The sequence below is a fragment of the Chrysochloris asiatica genome, unplaced genomic scaffold (genome assembly GCF_000296735.1).
Source record: "Chrysochloris asiatica unplaced genomic scaffold, ChrAsi1.0 scaffold00038, whole genome shotgun sequence".
NCBI classification, from domain to species: domain Eukaryota; kingdom Metazoa; phylum Chordata; class Mammalia; order Afrosoricida; family Chrysochloridae; genus Chrysochloris; species Chrysochloris asiatica.
Window position 1 is genome coordinate 12,168,503 of NW_006408556.1, and position 12,816 is coordinate 12,181,318.

General features: G+C 45.3%; 2 protein-coding genes across 2 annotated transcripts; one reads left to right on the plus strand and one right to left on the minus strand.

The window, feature by feature from the left end:
* Window positions 1-521: 521 nt before the first annotated feature.
* NCR2 (natural cytotoxicity triggering receptor 2) lies at window positions 522-3,899 on the plus strand. The gene is made up of 4 exons (XM_006860591.1): window positions 522-624; window positions 2,878-2,925; window positions 3,621-3,711; window positions 3,818-3,899. Exons 1-4 carry the CDS (start codon window positions 522-524, stop codon window positions 3,897-3,899), a joined length of 324 nt encoding a protein of 107 aa, XP_006860653.1.
* A 3,876-nt stretch (window positions 3,900-7,775) lies between these two features.
* Window positions 7,776-8,954, minus strand: LOC102839060 (isocitrate dehydrogenase [NAD] subunit gamma 1, mitochondrial-like). The gene has a single exon (XM_006860442.1). It carries the CDS (start codon window positions 8,952-8,954, stop codon window positions 7,776-7,778), a length of 1,179 nt encoding a protein of 392 aa, XP_006860504.1.
* Between the last annotated feature and the right edge of the window lie 3,862 nt (window positions 8,955-12,816).

Here is a 12,816-nt window from a genome sequence, read left to right on the forward strand (position 1 = left end):
AGAGGCAAAACTGCCATTAGTGACCACAGTTTTCTCTGGCTTTCTCAGCATCTCCCGTGTGGGGAGGACAGGGTGGGGCAGGGCAGCTGGGCATGGGGAGAAGCCAGAGTCCACCTAAAGCCTCATTCCCACCCTCCCCTCCCTGCCCCGCTGCCCCGGCCAAGGACTTGACGTTTCTCATCTTTTTTGCTATCTCAGGGGTGCCCAGGAAGGAACTAGACAGAATCAGGCCCAATTCCTGACTTCCTGTGGCCATCAGCTCACAGAGAAAGGGTCGTATGGCCTTGAGACCCACTCCCACTACTGTTCTCAGGTGAGGGGAGACATGGGCAAAGGGAGGGGTGGGGAAGGTATGTGGTGACCCTGACCACAGCTTTTCTCCAGGCTCCAGGACCATCAGTAAGGTTGAGGAGCTCCAGCGTGTGGCCGGGCAGACAGTCTCTGTGAAATGCAAGTATCCCCCCTCGAGGGCTGCCTATGAGAGGAAAGGCTAGTATAAGGAGGTGTCTTTTTACCAGTGCATGAAATCAGTCTCCAGATCTCAGCCCTGGACACTGACTCAGAACTTGCGATTCACAATCTGGGACAACCGTAATGCTGGCTTCTTCACTGTCACCATGATTGGTTTGAGGGAGGAGGATTCAGGACACTACTGATGTAGAACCTACCATGCTTCCAGAGACGCCATCTTACAGTCCAAGAAGTTTTATCTTTCAGTATCTACAGGTGAGCCCCTTCCTGGCTGCTCTGTGGGGTGGGAAGGCTGGGAAAAGAAGGCCTTTCCCTGATTGTGGAAGTCAGGCCCCCTGAGTTCTGAGAAGGATGTGGGGCACATTCCCAGGGTACTCACATCTGTGCACACATGCAACCATTTCCCACATGACTGGGCTCCTGCAGTCAGTGACTTGCTCAGAGAGAAGCTCAGAGACAGCAGTTGTGTGTGCTGACCAGCCTGAGCCTGGGGACCCAGGGCTGTCTGGCATTTTGGAGAAGGCAGTCATATCTGACACAGTGAGTGTGCAGTAACTGTGTGTCAGTGGGCTGTAACCCATGCCTGCTGTGTGGAGCTAGTGACCCTAGTGGACTGTTGGTATCTGGGTGAGGGTCTGCCCCATCCTTCATTCACAATGAAGTTCAGAATGGTTCTTAGGTTCTTAAATGATGGGATGTGTGTGTTTGAATAATCAAAAGAAAAATAGCATTTCATGCTATGTGAAAATTGCCAAAAATTAAAATGTCAGTGTCCATAAATAAAGGTTGATTAGAACCCTGTCATGTGCATTCATTCACCAATTTTAAAGATATTTTGTATATAAATGCCCCCTTGCTTTGACTGAGTATTTTCATCAGTAGCCAGTACATCTCCTTAAGTAATTCACTGGATTTTAGTATTTTACTATTAATGTTAGCTACAAAACTTATACTATATGAGTGAATTTGCTTTCTTTTGTTACTGCAACAAATTACCACAAATTTAGTGTCTTCAAACAACACAAATTTATTCTCATACAGTTCTGTAGGTCTGAAATCTTGTAAGGTGCTTGGAAGATAAAAATCGCTTGAGGTGTTGGCAGCCTGTGTCCCTTACTGCAGACTCTAAGGAAGAATCCATTCCCTGCTCATTCAGGCTGATGTCGGAACCCAGCTTTATAGGAGCAAGATCCTGTTTTCTTACTGGCTGCCAACTGTGGGACATTCCCAGTTCCCTGTGGTTGTTAAGTGCAGTGGAGCCGGTCCCGACCTTGCAGTCAAGTGTTTATCCTACAGTGCCACAGTTGTTGTTTCATGCTCCCAAGTCAGTTCCGACTCATAGCAACTCCAAGGAGCAGCTGGTGAATTTGAACCACTGACCTTATTATGGTTCTAACCGGTCTTGCAGTTGAATGCTTATCCTACAGGTCCACACCAGGACTCTTCCACTAGAGGTCCCCATAGTCCTTGTCTCACGGTGTCCTTCCTCCATCTTCAAAGCCAGGAACAGCCGGTTAGGTTGCATGTCTTTTTGTACACAGCCAGGGAAGGTTCTCTGCTTTTAAAGATTCATGGGATTAGATTAAACCCACCTCGATACTCAGAGTACTAACCCTGGATCATACAAGGGTTAAGCGTTTAGCCATTAACTAAAAGGTTGGCAGTTGGAACCTGTCCAGCAGCTCTGCAGGAGAAAAATCTGGTGATCTGCTTCTATAAAGATTACAATGTAGGAAAACCTGTGGGGCAGTTTTACTGAGTCATCTTGGGTTGTTATGAGTCAGAATCTACTCGATGGCACACAGCAACAACTCGATGTGGGTGGATTACAAGCAATTCAAGGACCAGCACTAGTACATTGTTCACACATTTGAGTATTACTGGTCTAGAATGTCCCCCGAGTGCCAGGAACTGTTCCTAGTTGAGTATAGGGATTATCCCTGGCCAGCATTCCAGGCAAAGTCCTGGTGTGGCGCTGTAGGATAAGCACTCAATCATAAGGCTGATTTGAACCGCAGGATTAGCATTGCAAACTTATCAGCAGAAACCCTACACTGGGTCACTGTGAGTTGGAAACAACTCAACGGCACTTCACAACAACAACATCAAACACTCCAGGCAGTCACACAGAGAGCATTCTTGTAGGACACAGTCATGTCTACGTGCCCTTCCAGGCTGGCCCCTGGACCTCAGATGTTCCACTCTCAAGGCTCACCCCTTCAAACCTCTCTCCCAGACCTCCTTTCTTCTTTCCCCAAGCTCTGAGAGAGACCCGTCCCCTCTTAAACCCCACACTGGGTGTTCAGATCTTGAGAGCTATTTCCTTGCACAACCTTAGGATGGACCCCATTTTATTTCCCATTTGCCCCCTACCCAGACACTCACGGTCTTTTCTTTATCCTTCAGCTCCCAGCAAGACCTCCTCCAGGTCTCCACCCAGGGTCCTGAGCACAGGTAAATCTGGAGTCTTACTGGGAAAATGGTGCTGTGGGGATGGTGGGAAGGTAGTTCATAGTCTCAGAATCAAGAAGGGGCCCCAGAAAGGCATTTCCCAGGGTGCTGAGGTAGTAGGGTCTACAGGAGGGCTCCAGGATTCTACTCAGAACCAGGAGAGGCAGGACCAGCAGTCCTTAAAATTTACCAGGAGAGGCCTTCTCCCTCAAACAGCCTTAACCCTAACCTCCCCACTCCCTCCCCCCAAAACAAAACCCAGTGCCATCTTGTCGAGTTGATTCTGGAGTGACTGGTGGGTTTGACTGTAGTTAGCAATCTACCTCCACCTAGCTCATTCACCTCCAGAGTTTCTCCCAAACAGCCCTAGGGGTAGAGAGAAGGGAACTTACAAACATCAGAAACGAGAGAGGGGTAAAGATCAGACTGTTTCCATACTGAGATACAGAGAAGACTGGTCCAGTGATGAAGAATTACTTGGAGGGAGACACAGTCTCCTGGACGAGGTACCACCTCCACAGGTACCACTGTAGAGGCCTGGTCACAGGTATGTCCAGTTCTGAAGCTGGGATTTCACAATCCAGTCCTCACCTCCCCTGTCTGCTTTCTCCTCCGAGGCAACTGCTCCCAGTCCAGCCTACCTCCCAATTGCGGCTTTCCTACAGACGCTAACCAGGTCCTTTCTCTCTCCCTGGCAGCCTCTACCAGGGCTACTTGTAACCGGGTCTCAGCACAGACCCCGGGTAGTTTGGTCCCCATTGGAAGAGCCAACACCACTGTCCCTTCACAGTGAGTCTAGGAGGGACCTGCATCCACAAGGTCCTGGCTCAGAAACCTAAGCAGAGACAGTCACCTTAGCCCCATCTTTGTTCCTTCTTCTCCTTCCTCCCTCCAGGCAACAGAACTCCAACCTCAGTTCCGGTGTCCTGGGCTCCATGCTATGTGGAATCCTCTCAGCTGCCCTGCTTATTCTGTGAATGGGTTTGGGTTGGGCTGAGGGTAAAATGGAGTAGAGAACAAAGGAGGGAAAAATCAGAATTGACAAGATTCTCTAGACAGACCCTCACTGATCCTATCCACCATAAATGTCCACAGACATTACAGACTCACTTCTGTCTGCCAGTGCAAACTCTTTCACCTTGTCCATGTCCAGCCACAGCTGCTGGGGTTCCCTGGTTTAAGAACAGAGCTTCAGGCATCCTTAGTGACAGGAAGAACTCCGCATCTCTTTGTCTGCCGTCTCTGCCCCTTCCCCTATTCTCCCCTTCCATCTTTTTCTTCGAATCCTTCTTCTTCATCTCTTCTTTCTTCTCTTTCTATTCCTCTTCCTTTCTTCTTCTGCTTCTCTCCTCACTATCCTCTTTCTCCTTTCATATTCCTTCTGGTTTTTTTCTCCTCCTTCTCTCTCACTCACTCATCCCTCCAGTAGTAACATGGACCTGTACAACCAGAATTTTCCTCCTATCACCTGTCCCTCTGGGAATGCCCATGTCCAGAGATTTCCTAAAGCCCTCGTCCCAGGGTTCCACCACTTCATCCTAAATCTTGAAGGAGAGAGGATGGAAACAGTAGGAAACAGATTACTAACTCTGGGATTAAGGAACATATGAGGGACCATTTCAGTGGGATGAAATGAAAGATGTAAGGGCAACATAAGCAGTGAAGAGCATCCGAAATAAGCTGGAGTCAGGTGAGAAGCAGGTGGCTAGAGAAGGGACAGGCTGTGGGGAAGATAGAACAGGGTCAGAGTGACTCGTGTGTGTCTTCCTCCTCTTCACATCTCAGGATCTTGAGGAATCGACATGTGCAACACAAATGGGAGTCTCTGATGCACCCAACTCAGCCCAGGCCACAGACCTGCCCACTGAGCCACAAAACCCAAGGTAAGTGTCCAGTCTCCCCTGGCCTCCAAGGAGCTCCTCCATGACCTCTGAATTCTGTATTTCCTGCAAAGAAAAGGCCAAAGTCTCTCAGAACTCGACAGCCGAGGGTCCAGAGTGGAGAACTTCTCAGCTGGCATCTTTGGCTTCCTCCCAAGACCCAGACCCACTGCTGGCTCACATTGTTTGCATTTGGGTCAGTCCCATCCAATTCTGGGGGCCAAAGGTTTAACATCTCTACTCTGGAGAGCAAGTTTCAGAGTCTCTTCTGACATCCATTTTGATCTATTCCTTCCTTGTTATCTTCTTAATGACCTTTTGCTTTCTTCCTGTATGATGTTCCTGATATCATCCCACAACTCATCTTGTCTTCAGTCTTTAGTGTCTAATGAATGCATCAACTCTGTTCTTCATATGATCTCTAAATTCAGGTGAGATATGTTCAAGGTCACATTTTGGCATCCCTCTGATGAAGATGAACCACACACTCAATGAGGTGTTTCCTGGGAATATTTAGCAATGTCTTGGACAATGCCCCCAGGTATAATTTTAGGTTAATCTCATTGAGTGTGAGCAAAGGAGATAATGGTTTTACTGACAATGGATCAGCGCCACCCCTCCCACCTGAAGGGATTATTCTATCTTTGCTGATCCATTGTCAGTAAAACCATTTGGCAGAATTTAGTGGCTCAGTGTCCCCAGCTTCCCGATGTGCCAATCTTGCTTGCCTTCTGCTGGTCTAGATCTTGCATCTGGTGCACCTAACCTCTAGTTCTTGACCCACTCTACTGCCTACCTGCATGCTTGCCTTCTGACCTGCTGATCATGGTTCATCTGATCTGGACTTGAGACTCTCCCAGCTCTACAACTATGTGAGCTATAGCTTTGATATTAATGTCTCTTTATCTACATATATAAGTTTCACTGGGTTTGCTTCACTAGAGGACCCAGCCTAAGACAGCAGGTAATAGAGCAGGTCAATGACTTGAGTCACCCTGAAAAGAACAAACAAGCTTTGTCTGAGTGTCAAATATATTGGAAGCAGACCACATCCATGAGGAAACTTCTTTTCATTTGACAGGCTACTCATAGCAGACCACATTGTAGTTTATTGCATTATGTTAGATCTCATCATGGGGATTACCACATCTCAACTGCCAAACCACTGAGAATCCTGCTCTAGTCAAGTTGACACAAAACTTTAACTATCACAGCCTCTGACTGTCTTCTTTGATGTCTGTTCATTTTTAAATTGGATTGTCTTCTTGCTTAGGTGTTGGAGTATTCAATAAATTTTACAGAGTAGTCTCTTGTCTTATACATTATTGTCAAAGTATATTTCTCAATCTGTGGACTCTTGTCTTATTCTTATGTTGAAATCTTTTCATCCACATGTAGTTGTTGTTTCTAAGTGCTGTTAAGTTGGTTCAGATTCATATGTAAGCATTTCTGAGGAACAACTGGTGGGTTTAAACAGCTGACCTTGTAGTTAGCAGTACAATGCTTATCCTACAGCGCCACATCTGATGTCTAATTTTTAGGAGGTTCTAGTCATTAGATTGTCTGTAATAGGATAATACGCATACACTTACAAGGAAGACCAGATAATACCACTATTATTCAAATTTACAAACCAACCACTATAGTCAGTGATGATGAACCTGAAGAATTCTACCAAAGATTTTTGTCTAAAATTAATCAAACATGTAATCAAGGTGTATTGATAATTACTGGTGATTAGAATGCAAAGGTTGGAAACAAAGTGCAAGGGTCAATAGTTGGAAAACATTGCCTTGGTGATAGAACTGATGCTGGAGATTACAAGATAGAATTTAGCAAAACTACTGGCTTATTCATTGAAAATACCTTTTTTTTTTAAGTTTTTATTGGGAATTGAGTGATAGTTTACATGGGGAAACATCAATTTTACACTCATCGTTTCATTGCAATGATTACAACAATCTCCTCTGTGCATCATCGTTCAACAGTATTTGCTTCAATTCCCTCTGTTTGTTTGATTTTTTTGTTTTAGGGGGTGGGATGTACACAAAAACACTCAGGAATATATAATCATTTAAACAACCAAAGAACACATTCTGAAAGCCTGCCTCCTGGCCACCAGCACCTGGCTACCAGCACACAGCCTTTCTCTTTCCATGAGTCTAGAGTTCTCAGTTGTAACAAAAAAAGGGGAGTGATTGATTTTGCAGTTCAGGAGCGGAGGTCTGTGGGGCCATCAAGTGAGAAGAGCGGAGTGTGGTACCCTACCCAGTGAAGCAGTAATGCCAGAAATTGAGGCAGAGACGATGAAATGGACAGATGGAGTGGCTGGGGACACTGGATTCAGGGAGAAAGAAGGGCTGCGTGCTGACATCCAGGGGGCAGGCCTGTGGGGTGTACCCTTTGGTTGTTTGATGATGCATGGAGGGGATTGTAACCATTGCAATGAAACCAAATATGATAGGATGAATGTAAAACTGATGTTCTCCTATCTAGAACCATATATTTCACAATAAAAGCTTAAAAAAAGAAAGAAATGGTTGCTGTTCAACCATTTCAAAAGATAGTCTATGGCCAAGAGTCAATGGTACTGGAGAAAGCAGCCCAATGTGCATTGAAGGCATTGGCAACATACTAGGCTCCAAGAATTGATGGAATACAAATTGAAATCTGTTAACAAACTGATGCAGCACTGGAGGCACTCACTCATTTATGCCAAAAACTTTGGAAGGCAGCTACCTGGCCTACTAATTGGAAGAGATTCATATTTGTGCCCATGCCAAAGAGAGGTGACCCAACAGAAAGTGGAAATCATCTAACAATATCATTAATATCACATACAATTTACACACAAGTAAACATTTTTGTGGGGGGAGTGGAGCAGAGACCATTTTATTCTGTAGTTGGGGCGGCCCCAGCTGCTGGGGATCTCGAGGGGGTCTGGGAGTGGGCAGAACAGTGGTCCGTGGACAGTTAGGCCTCCACAGCCTGGCCATTGATGCGGATGTGGCGGATAATGTCCTGGATGGCCTCAGATGTGGTGCCCTGGCCCCCGATGTCTGGAGTATGCATGTTTTCATTGTCCATGGACGCCAAGACTGCCTTGCGGATGGAGGTGGCATAGGAGTGGAGCTTGAGGTGGTCTAGCATCATGCAGCTTGCCAACAGTGTTGCTGTCGGATTGGCGATGTTTTTATTGGCGATACTCTTGCCTGTGTTCCTGGTAGCCGTCTCGAACACCGCGTACACGTGGCCGTAGTTGGCCCCAGCCACCAGGCCTGGGCCCCCAACTAGCCCAGCACAGACGTTGCTGACAATGTTGCCATAAAGGTTTGGCATCACCATGACGTCAAACTGCTGGGGCCGGGACACCAACTGCATGGTGGTATTGTCCACGATCATGTTCTCAAAGGTGATCTGGGGGTAGCGGGCAGCCACCTCCCGGCAGCACTGGAGGAAGAGTCCGTCACCCAGCTTCATGATGTTGGCCTTGTGCACAGCGGTCACTTTTTTGCGGCCGTTCTCGTGGGCCAGCTTGAAGGCGTAGTCAGCGATGCGCAGGGACTTGGCCTTGGTGATGATCTTCAGACTCTCCACCACTCCAGCCACACTCTCATGCTCCAGACTGCTGTATTCGCCCTCGGTGTTCTCCCGGACAATGAGGATGTCGATGTCCTTGTGCCGGGTCACCACCCCTGGCAGACTCTTACAGTGGATGACGTTAGCATACAGATCCAGGCTGGTGCGAAGGATGTTGTTTCGGGATTTATGAGATGGTGGCAGGTTGTGGTTAGTTTCGATGTTGCCCTTCAGGGCCACGCGGTTCCGTCGGATAGCCATGATGGCATTACGGATGTCCTCCTCGTCAGCAGTGGAGCTCACGTGCACCTCTTCAAAGTCGACCGGCACACACGCATGTCTGAACACAGACTTGACATGTAGCATGAGCTCTGGCCCGATGCCATCCCCAGGGATCATTGTCACCATGTGCCGCCCGCCATACTTCGCCGACGGAGGAATTGTTGGTTGCGAGGATACGCTCCTCCGTGGGTTCTCACAGGTACCGAGAACCTCCCAAGGACGGCAGAGGATGCCCTGTCTGAACACTGACTTCGCAGCGCCAGAGGCGGCTGTCGCCACCTTCAGCGCCATGACAGAAAGTGACAGCGGCCGGATGTCTATTGTGTGAAGATACTGCTCTCGCGAGAGTCCTGCGTGGGCAGGAAGTCACTAGACAGCCGCAGGCCTGGCCCATACAAGTAAAATTTTGCTGAAGATAATTTTAAAAAGTAACTGAAACAGTACATCAACAGGAAATTTCCAGAGGTTCAAGTCAGATTCAGATGGGGATGTGGAATAAAGGATATCATTGCTGATGTCAGATGGATCTTGGCTGAAAACAGAGAATACCAGAAAAATGTTTACCTGTGCTTTATTGATTATGCAAAGGTTTTCAACTGTGTGGATCATGACAAGCTATGGATAACATTGCAAAAAATGGGTATTCCAAAACATTTAATTGTGCTCTTGAGGAACCTGTACATAGACCAAGAGGCAGTCGTTTGAACAGAACAAGGGGACACTGAATGGTTTAAAATCAGGAAAGGTACATGCCTGGGTTGTATTCTTTCACCATACTTATTCAGTCTGTATGCTGAGCAAATAATCTGAGAAGGTGGATTATATGAAGAATGTTGATCCAGGATTGGAGGAAGATTCATTAACAATTTGAAAAATGCAGAAAATACAACTTTGTTTGCTGAAAGTGAAGAGGACTTAAAATATCTACTGCTGAAGATCAAGGATTACAGCCTTCAGCATGGGTTGCACCTCAGTGTAAAGAAAATAAAAATCCTCACCTCTGGACCAATAAATTGCATCCTGATAAATGGAGAAAAGATTGAAGTTTTCAAAGATTTCATTTTGCTTGGATCCACAATCAACATTCTTGGAAGCAGCAGTCAATCAAGAAATTGAATGGCGTATTGCATTAGACATATTTGCTGCACAAGACCTCTAGAAATTGTTCAAGAACAAAGATGTCAGTTTGAGGACTAAGGTACACTTAACCTAAGTCATAGTATTTCCAGTAGTCTCATATGCATGTGAATGTTGGATAATGAATAAGGAGGACTGTAGAAGAATTGATGCATTTAAGTTATAAAAACTATTTTAAAAATACCATGGACCTCCAGAAGAACAAACAAATCTATATTGGAAGAGGTACAGCCAGAGTTCTCCTTAGAAGCTAGGATGGCGAGACCTTGTCTCTCATACATCAGACATGTTATCACCAGAGACCAGTCCCTGAAGAAAGACATCATGTATGGTAAAGTGGAGGGTGGCAAAAAAGAGGAAGACCTCCAATGAGATGAATTGGCACAATGACAGCAGCAATGGGCTCAAGTGTAACAACTGAGGATAGCACAGGACTGGACAGTGTTTCATTCTCTTGTGCATAGGGTCGTTATGAGTCAGCACCAACTCCATGGTACCTAGCAGCAACAAAAAGATGTCATCTATTTTGTCTTCTATTGTTTGTGTGTTTCCAGCTATGTTTGATAGTGTATCTTTGCCATGTATCAGAGCCCCTAGTTGTCCCTATTTTTTTGTTGATGATTGTTATAGTTCTAGGTTTTACTTCTAGATATTTAATTCACGTTGAGTTCATTTTTATATATGGTGAGAGATATAGGTCTTGTTTCATTCTTCTGCAAATGAGTTTCAGTTTTGCCAGCAACATTTGCCAAAGAGGCTAGATCTCTTCCCCATGTAATGTGTTTGGGTTCTTTGTTAAAGATCAACTGAGCATAGCTTTTCTCTCCTATTCTTCATCTATTTTTCATTATTACTACTTTCTGGGAAAGTTCTTTAACACTCCATGCTAATTTTTCTATTAAAATATTTACAATTTGTACTTTCATATTTTTAGATTTCTAAACAGTCTGTTTGTTCTCTGAACATCCCTCTTTATAGCATGCACAGTTTATTTGCACATGTGATATTTTCTCTGATAATATTTAAGTTTTAACATTTTCTAGGTTTTTTTTCTGCTTTGTGCATTTTGTTACCTCCAAGTACCTTTTATAGCTATTATTTTCTTTCATTGACCTGTGTCTTTCCTCAAAGTTTTCCAGAAAACTCTCCAGCTTCTTAAAAGTCTGTCTATATTGAAGAGTATAAAGCTCTAAAGCTGTTCGGATCAGACATTCCTAATGTGAGTTGTGGGGACTTGTAGGGGTCTCTAGACTGATCAGTCAGGAGCATGAATTTTTGTTGGCAGACCATTATATTTCAGTATTCCTCTTTTTTTTTTTTCTTTCTTCTCTCTCTCTCTCTCTTTCTTGGCTCAATTTCTCCAGAAAGGGCTATTTTAAGTGTTCTCTTTGGGGTTTAAGCCTGAATGCTAAGGTTCTGGACACAACTGTAACAAAGCAAAAGGGTTTTGCTGCCCAATGTGTCCATTTCCACTCAGTCCCCTTTTGCAATAGAACCTCCTGCTCAGTGGGGTCTGGTGCCCTGAGTGAAGTTTCAATATGGTTCACCTTCTTTGTGGACTGAGGTATAAAGGTGTAAGTTCTGGGGTATTAACTGAAAGCTTGGCAGTTCAAACCCAGCCAGTGACTCCATGGAAGAGCCTGGTGAACTATTTCTGTGCAGATTACAGCCAAGAAAACCCTGTGGAGCAGTTCTACTCTGTAATATATGGGGTCACCAAGAGTCAAAGTTGACTCAACACCACAGGGTTTTTTCGTTTCAGTTTGCTTCTTCAGGAGCTAACCTCAATTTCCCTCAAGGTGGTGTTTGAGTAGAGGGAGAATGGATGTGAGCAACTAATCCATTTTTAGTCTTAGGGGAGACAGAGAATCCAAGAGTCTGATTACTTCTTAAAGGGAAGTTTAACCTATTCTTGAGTTTCCAGCCTCACTTCTACTGTGCCTTCAAAGATGCCTGTGCCTTCAGGAGTTTGTAAGTCCTGGTGTGGCACTGTGGGTTAATGCACTGGACTGCAAAGTTGGCTTGAGCCACAAGGTCAGCAGTTCAACCTCACCAGCTGCTCCTCAGAAAACCCTATAAAGAGTCGCTATGGGTGGGAACTGACCCAACAGCACTTAACAACAGTAAGAAGAGAAAAATGGCTTGCTTCTTATGTCTCCTACCTCCATGCCCCAGGCATTAGATTCCAGCTTTCTCTAGTCTGTTAAGTCATCTAATTGTTACTTAGCTTCAAAACGTTTATGATTCTTTTCCTCTTTGAGGATTTTTACCCACTTCCTGTCAATTCCCTAAACAAATTTCCACATCTCCTTAGGCGATGAGTGATGAGCCTGAGGTTTCTCATCAAACTGCTCCTCTCAGCAACTCACCACTGCACACTGTGGGCAGGGATAATAGAAAGATCCCCTCTCTACACTTGCTCCTGTAAAGACCCCTAGCTCCCTTCCACCATCCCTGAGACCCTCAGACCAGTCCCTTCTTGCTTTAATATGTGTTCATTGCATTACTACAAGATGCCCAAGACTCCACAGTCCTCTCTAAGTAAACCAGAATCACATCTCACTAAGACTTTAATAAAAATAAATAATAATAATAACATTATTATCGAGTCCATTCTGATTCATGTGGAACAGTTGCATAAGTTTTTTGGCTGTAATATTTATGGAAGCAGATCACCAGAGCTTTCTTCCTTGGCACCACTGGGAGGGTTCAAACTGCCAACATTTAGGTTAGTAGTTGAGCAGAAACCATTTGAGCCATCCAGGGAATCCTGTGGTGGTGGTGGTGGTGTGCTGTGGAGTTGGTTCCAACTCATAGTGACCCTGTATAGGGTTTCCAAGGCTATAACTCTTCACGGGAATAGAAAGCCTCATCTTTCTCCCTCAGAACTGCTGGTAGTTTTTGAACAGTTGGCCTTGAGGTTATCAGCCCAACTCATAACCACTACACTACCAGAGCTGCCTAGGGAATCCTATAAAACCTTATAAATCTATCACATTAACTCCATTCTTCACTC

What these genes read in the sequence shown, in the direction of transcription:
- NCR2 (XM_006860591.1), top strand. Translation starts at nt 522, where the DNA reads ATGAAATCAGTCTCCAGATCTCAGCCCTGGACACTGACTCAGAACTTG. An exon ending in CTTCACTGTCACCATGATTG is followed by an intron (nt 625 to 2,877) that starts GTTTGAGGGAGG and finishes TTTATCCTTCAG; the next exon opens with CTCCCAGCAAGACCTCCTCC. An exon ending in ACCCAGGGTCCTGAGCACAG is followed by an intron (nt 2,926 to 3,620) that starts GTAAATCTGGAG and finishes TCTCCCTGGCAG; the next exon opens with CCTCTACCAGGGCTACTTGT.
- LOC102839060 (XM_006860442.1), bottom strand. Translation starts at nt 8,954, where the DNA reads ATGGCGCTGAAGGTGGCGACAGCCGCCTCTGGCGCTGCGAAGTCAGTG.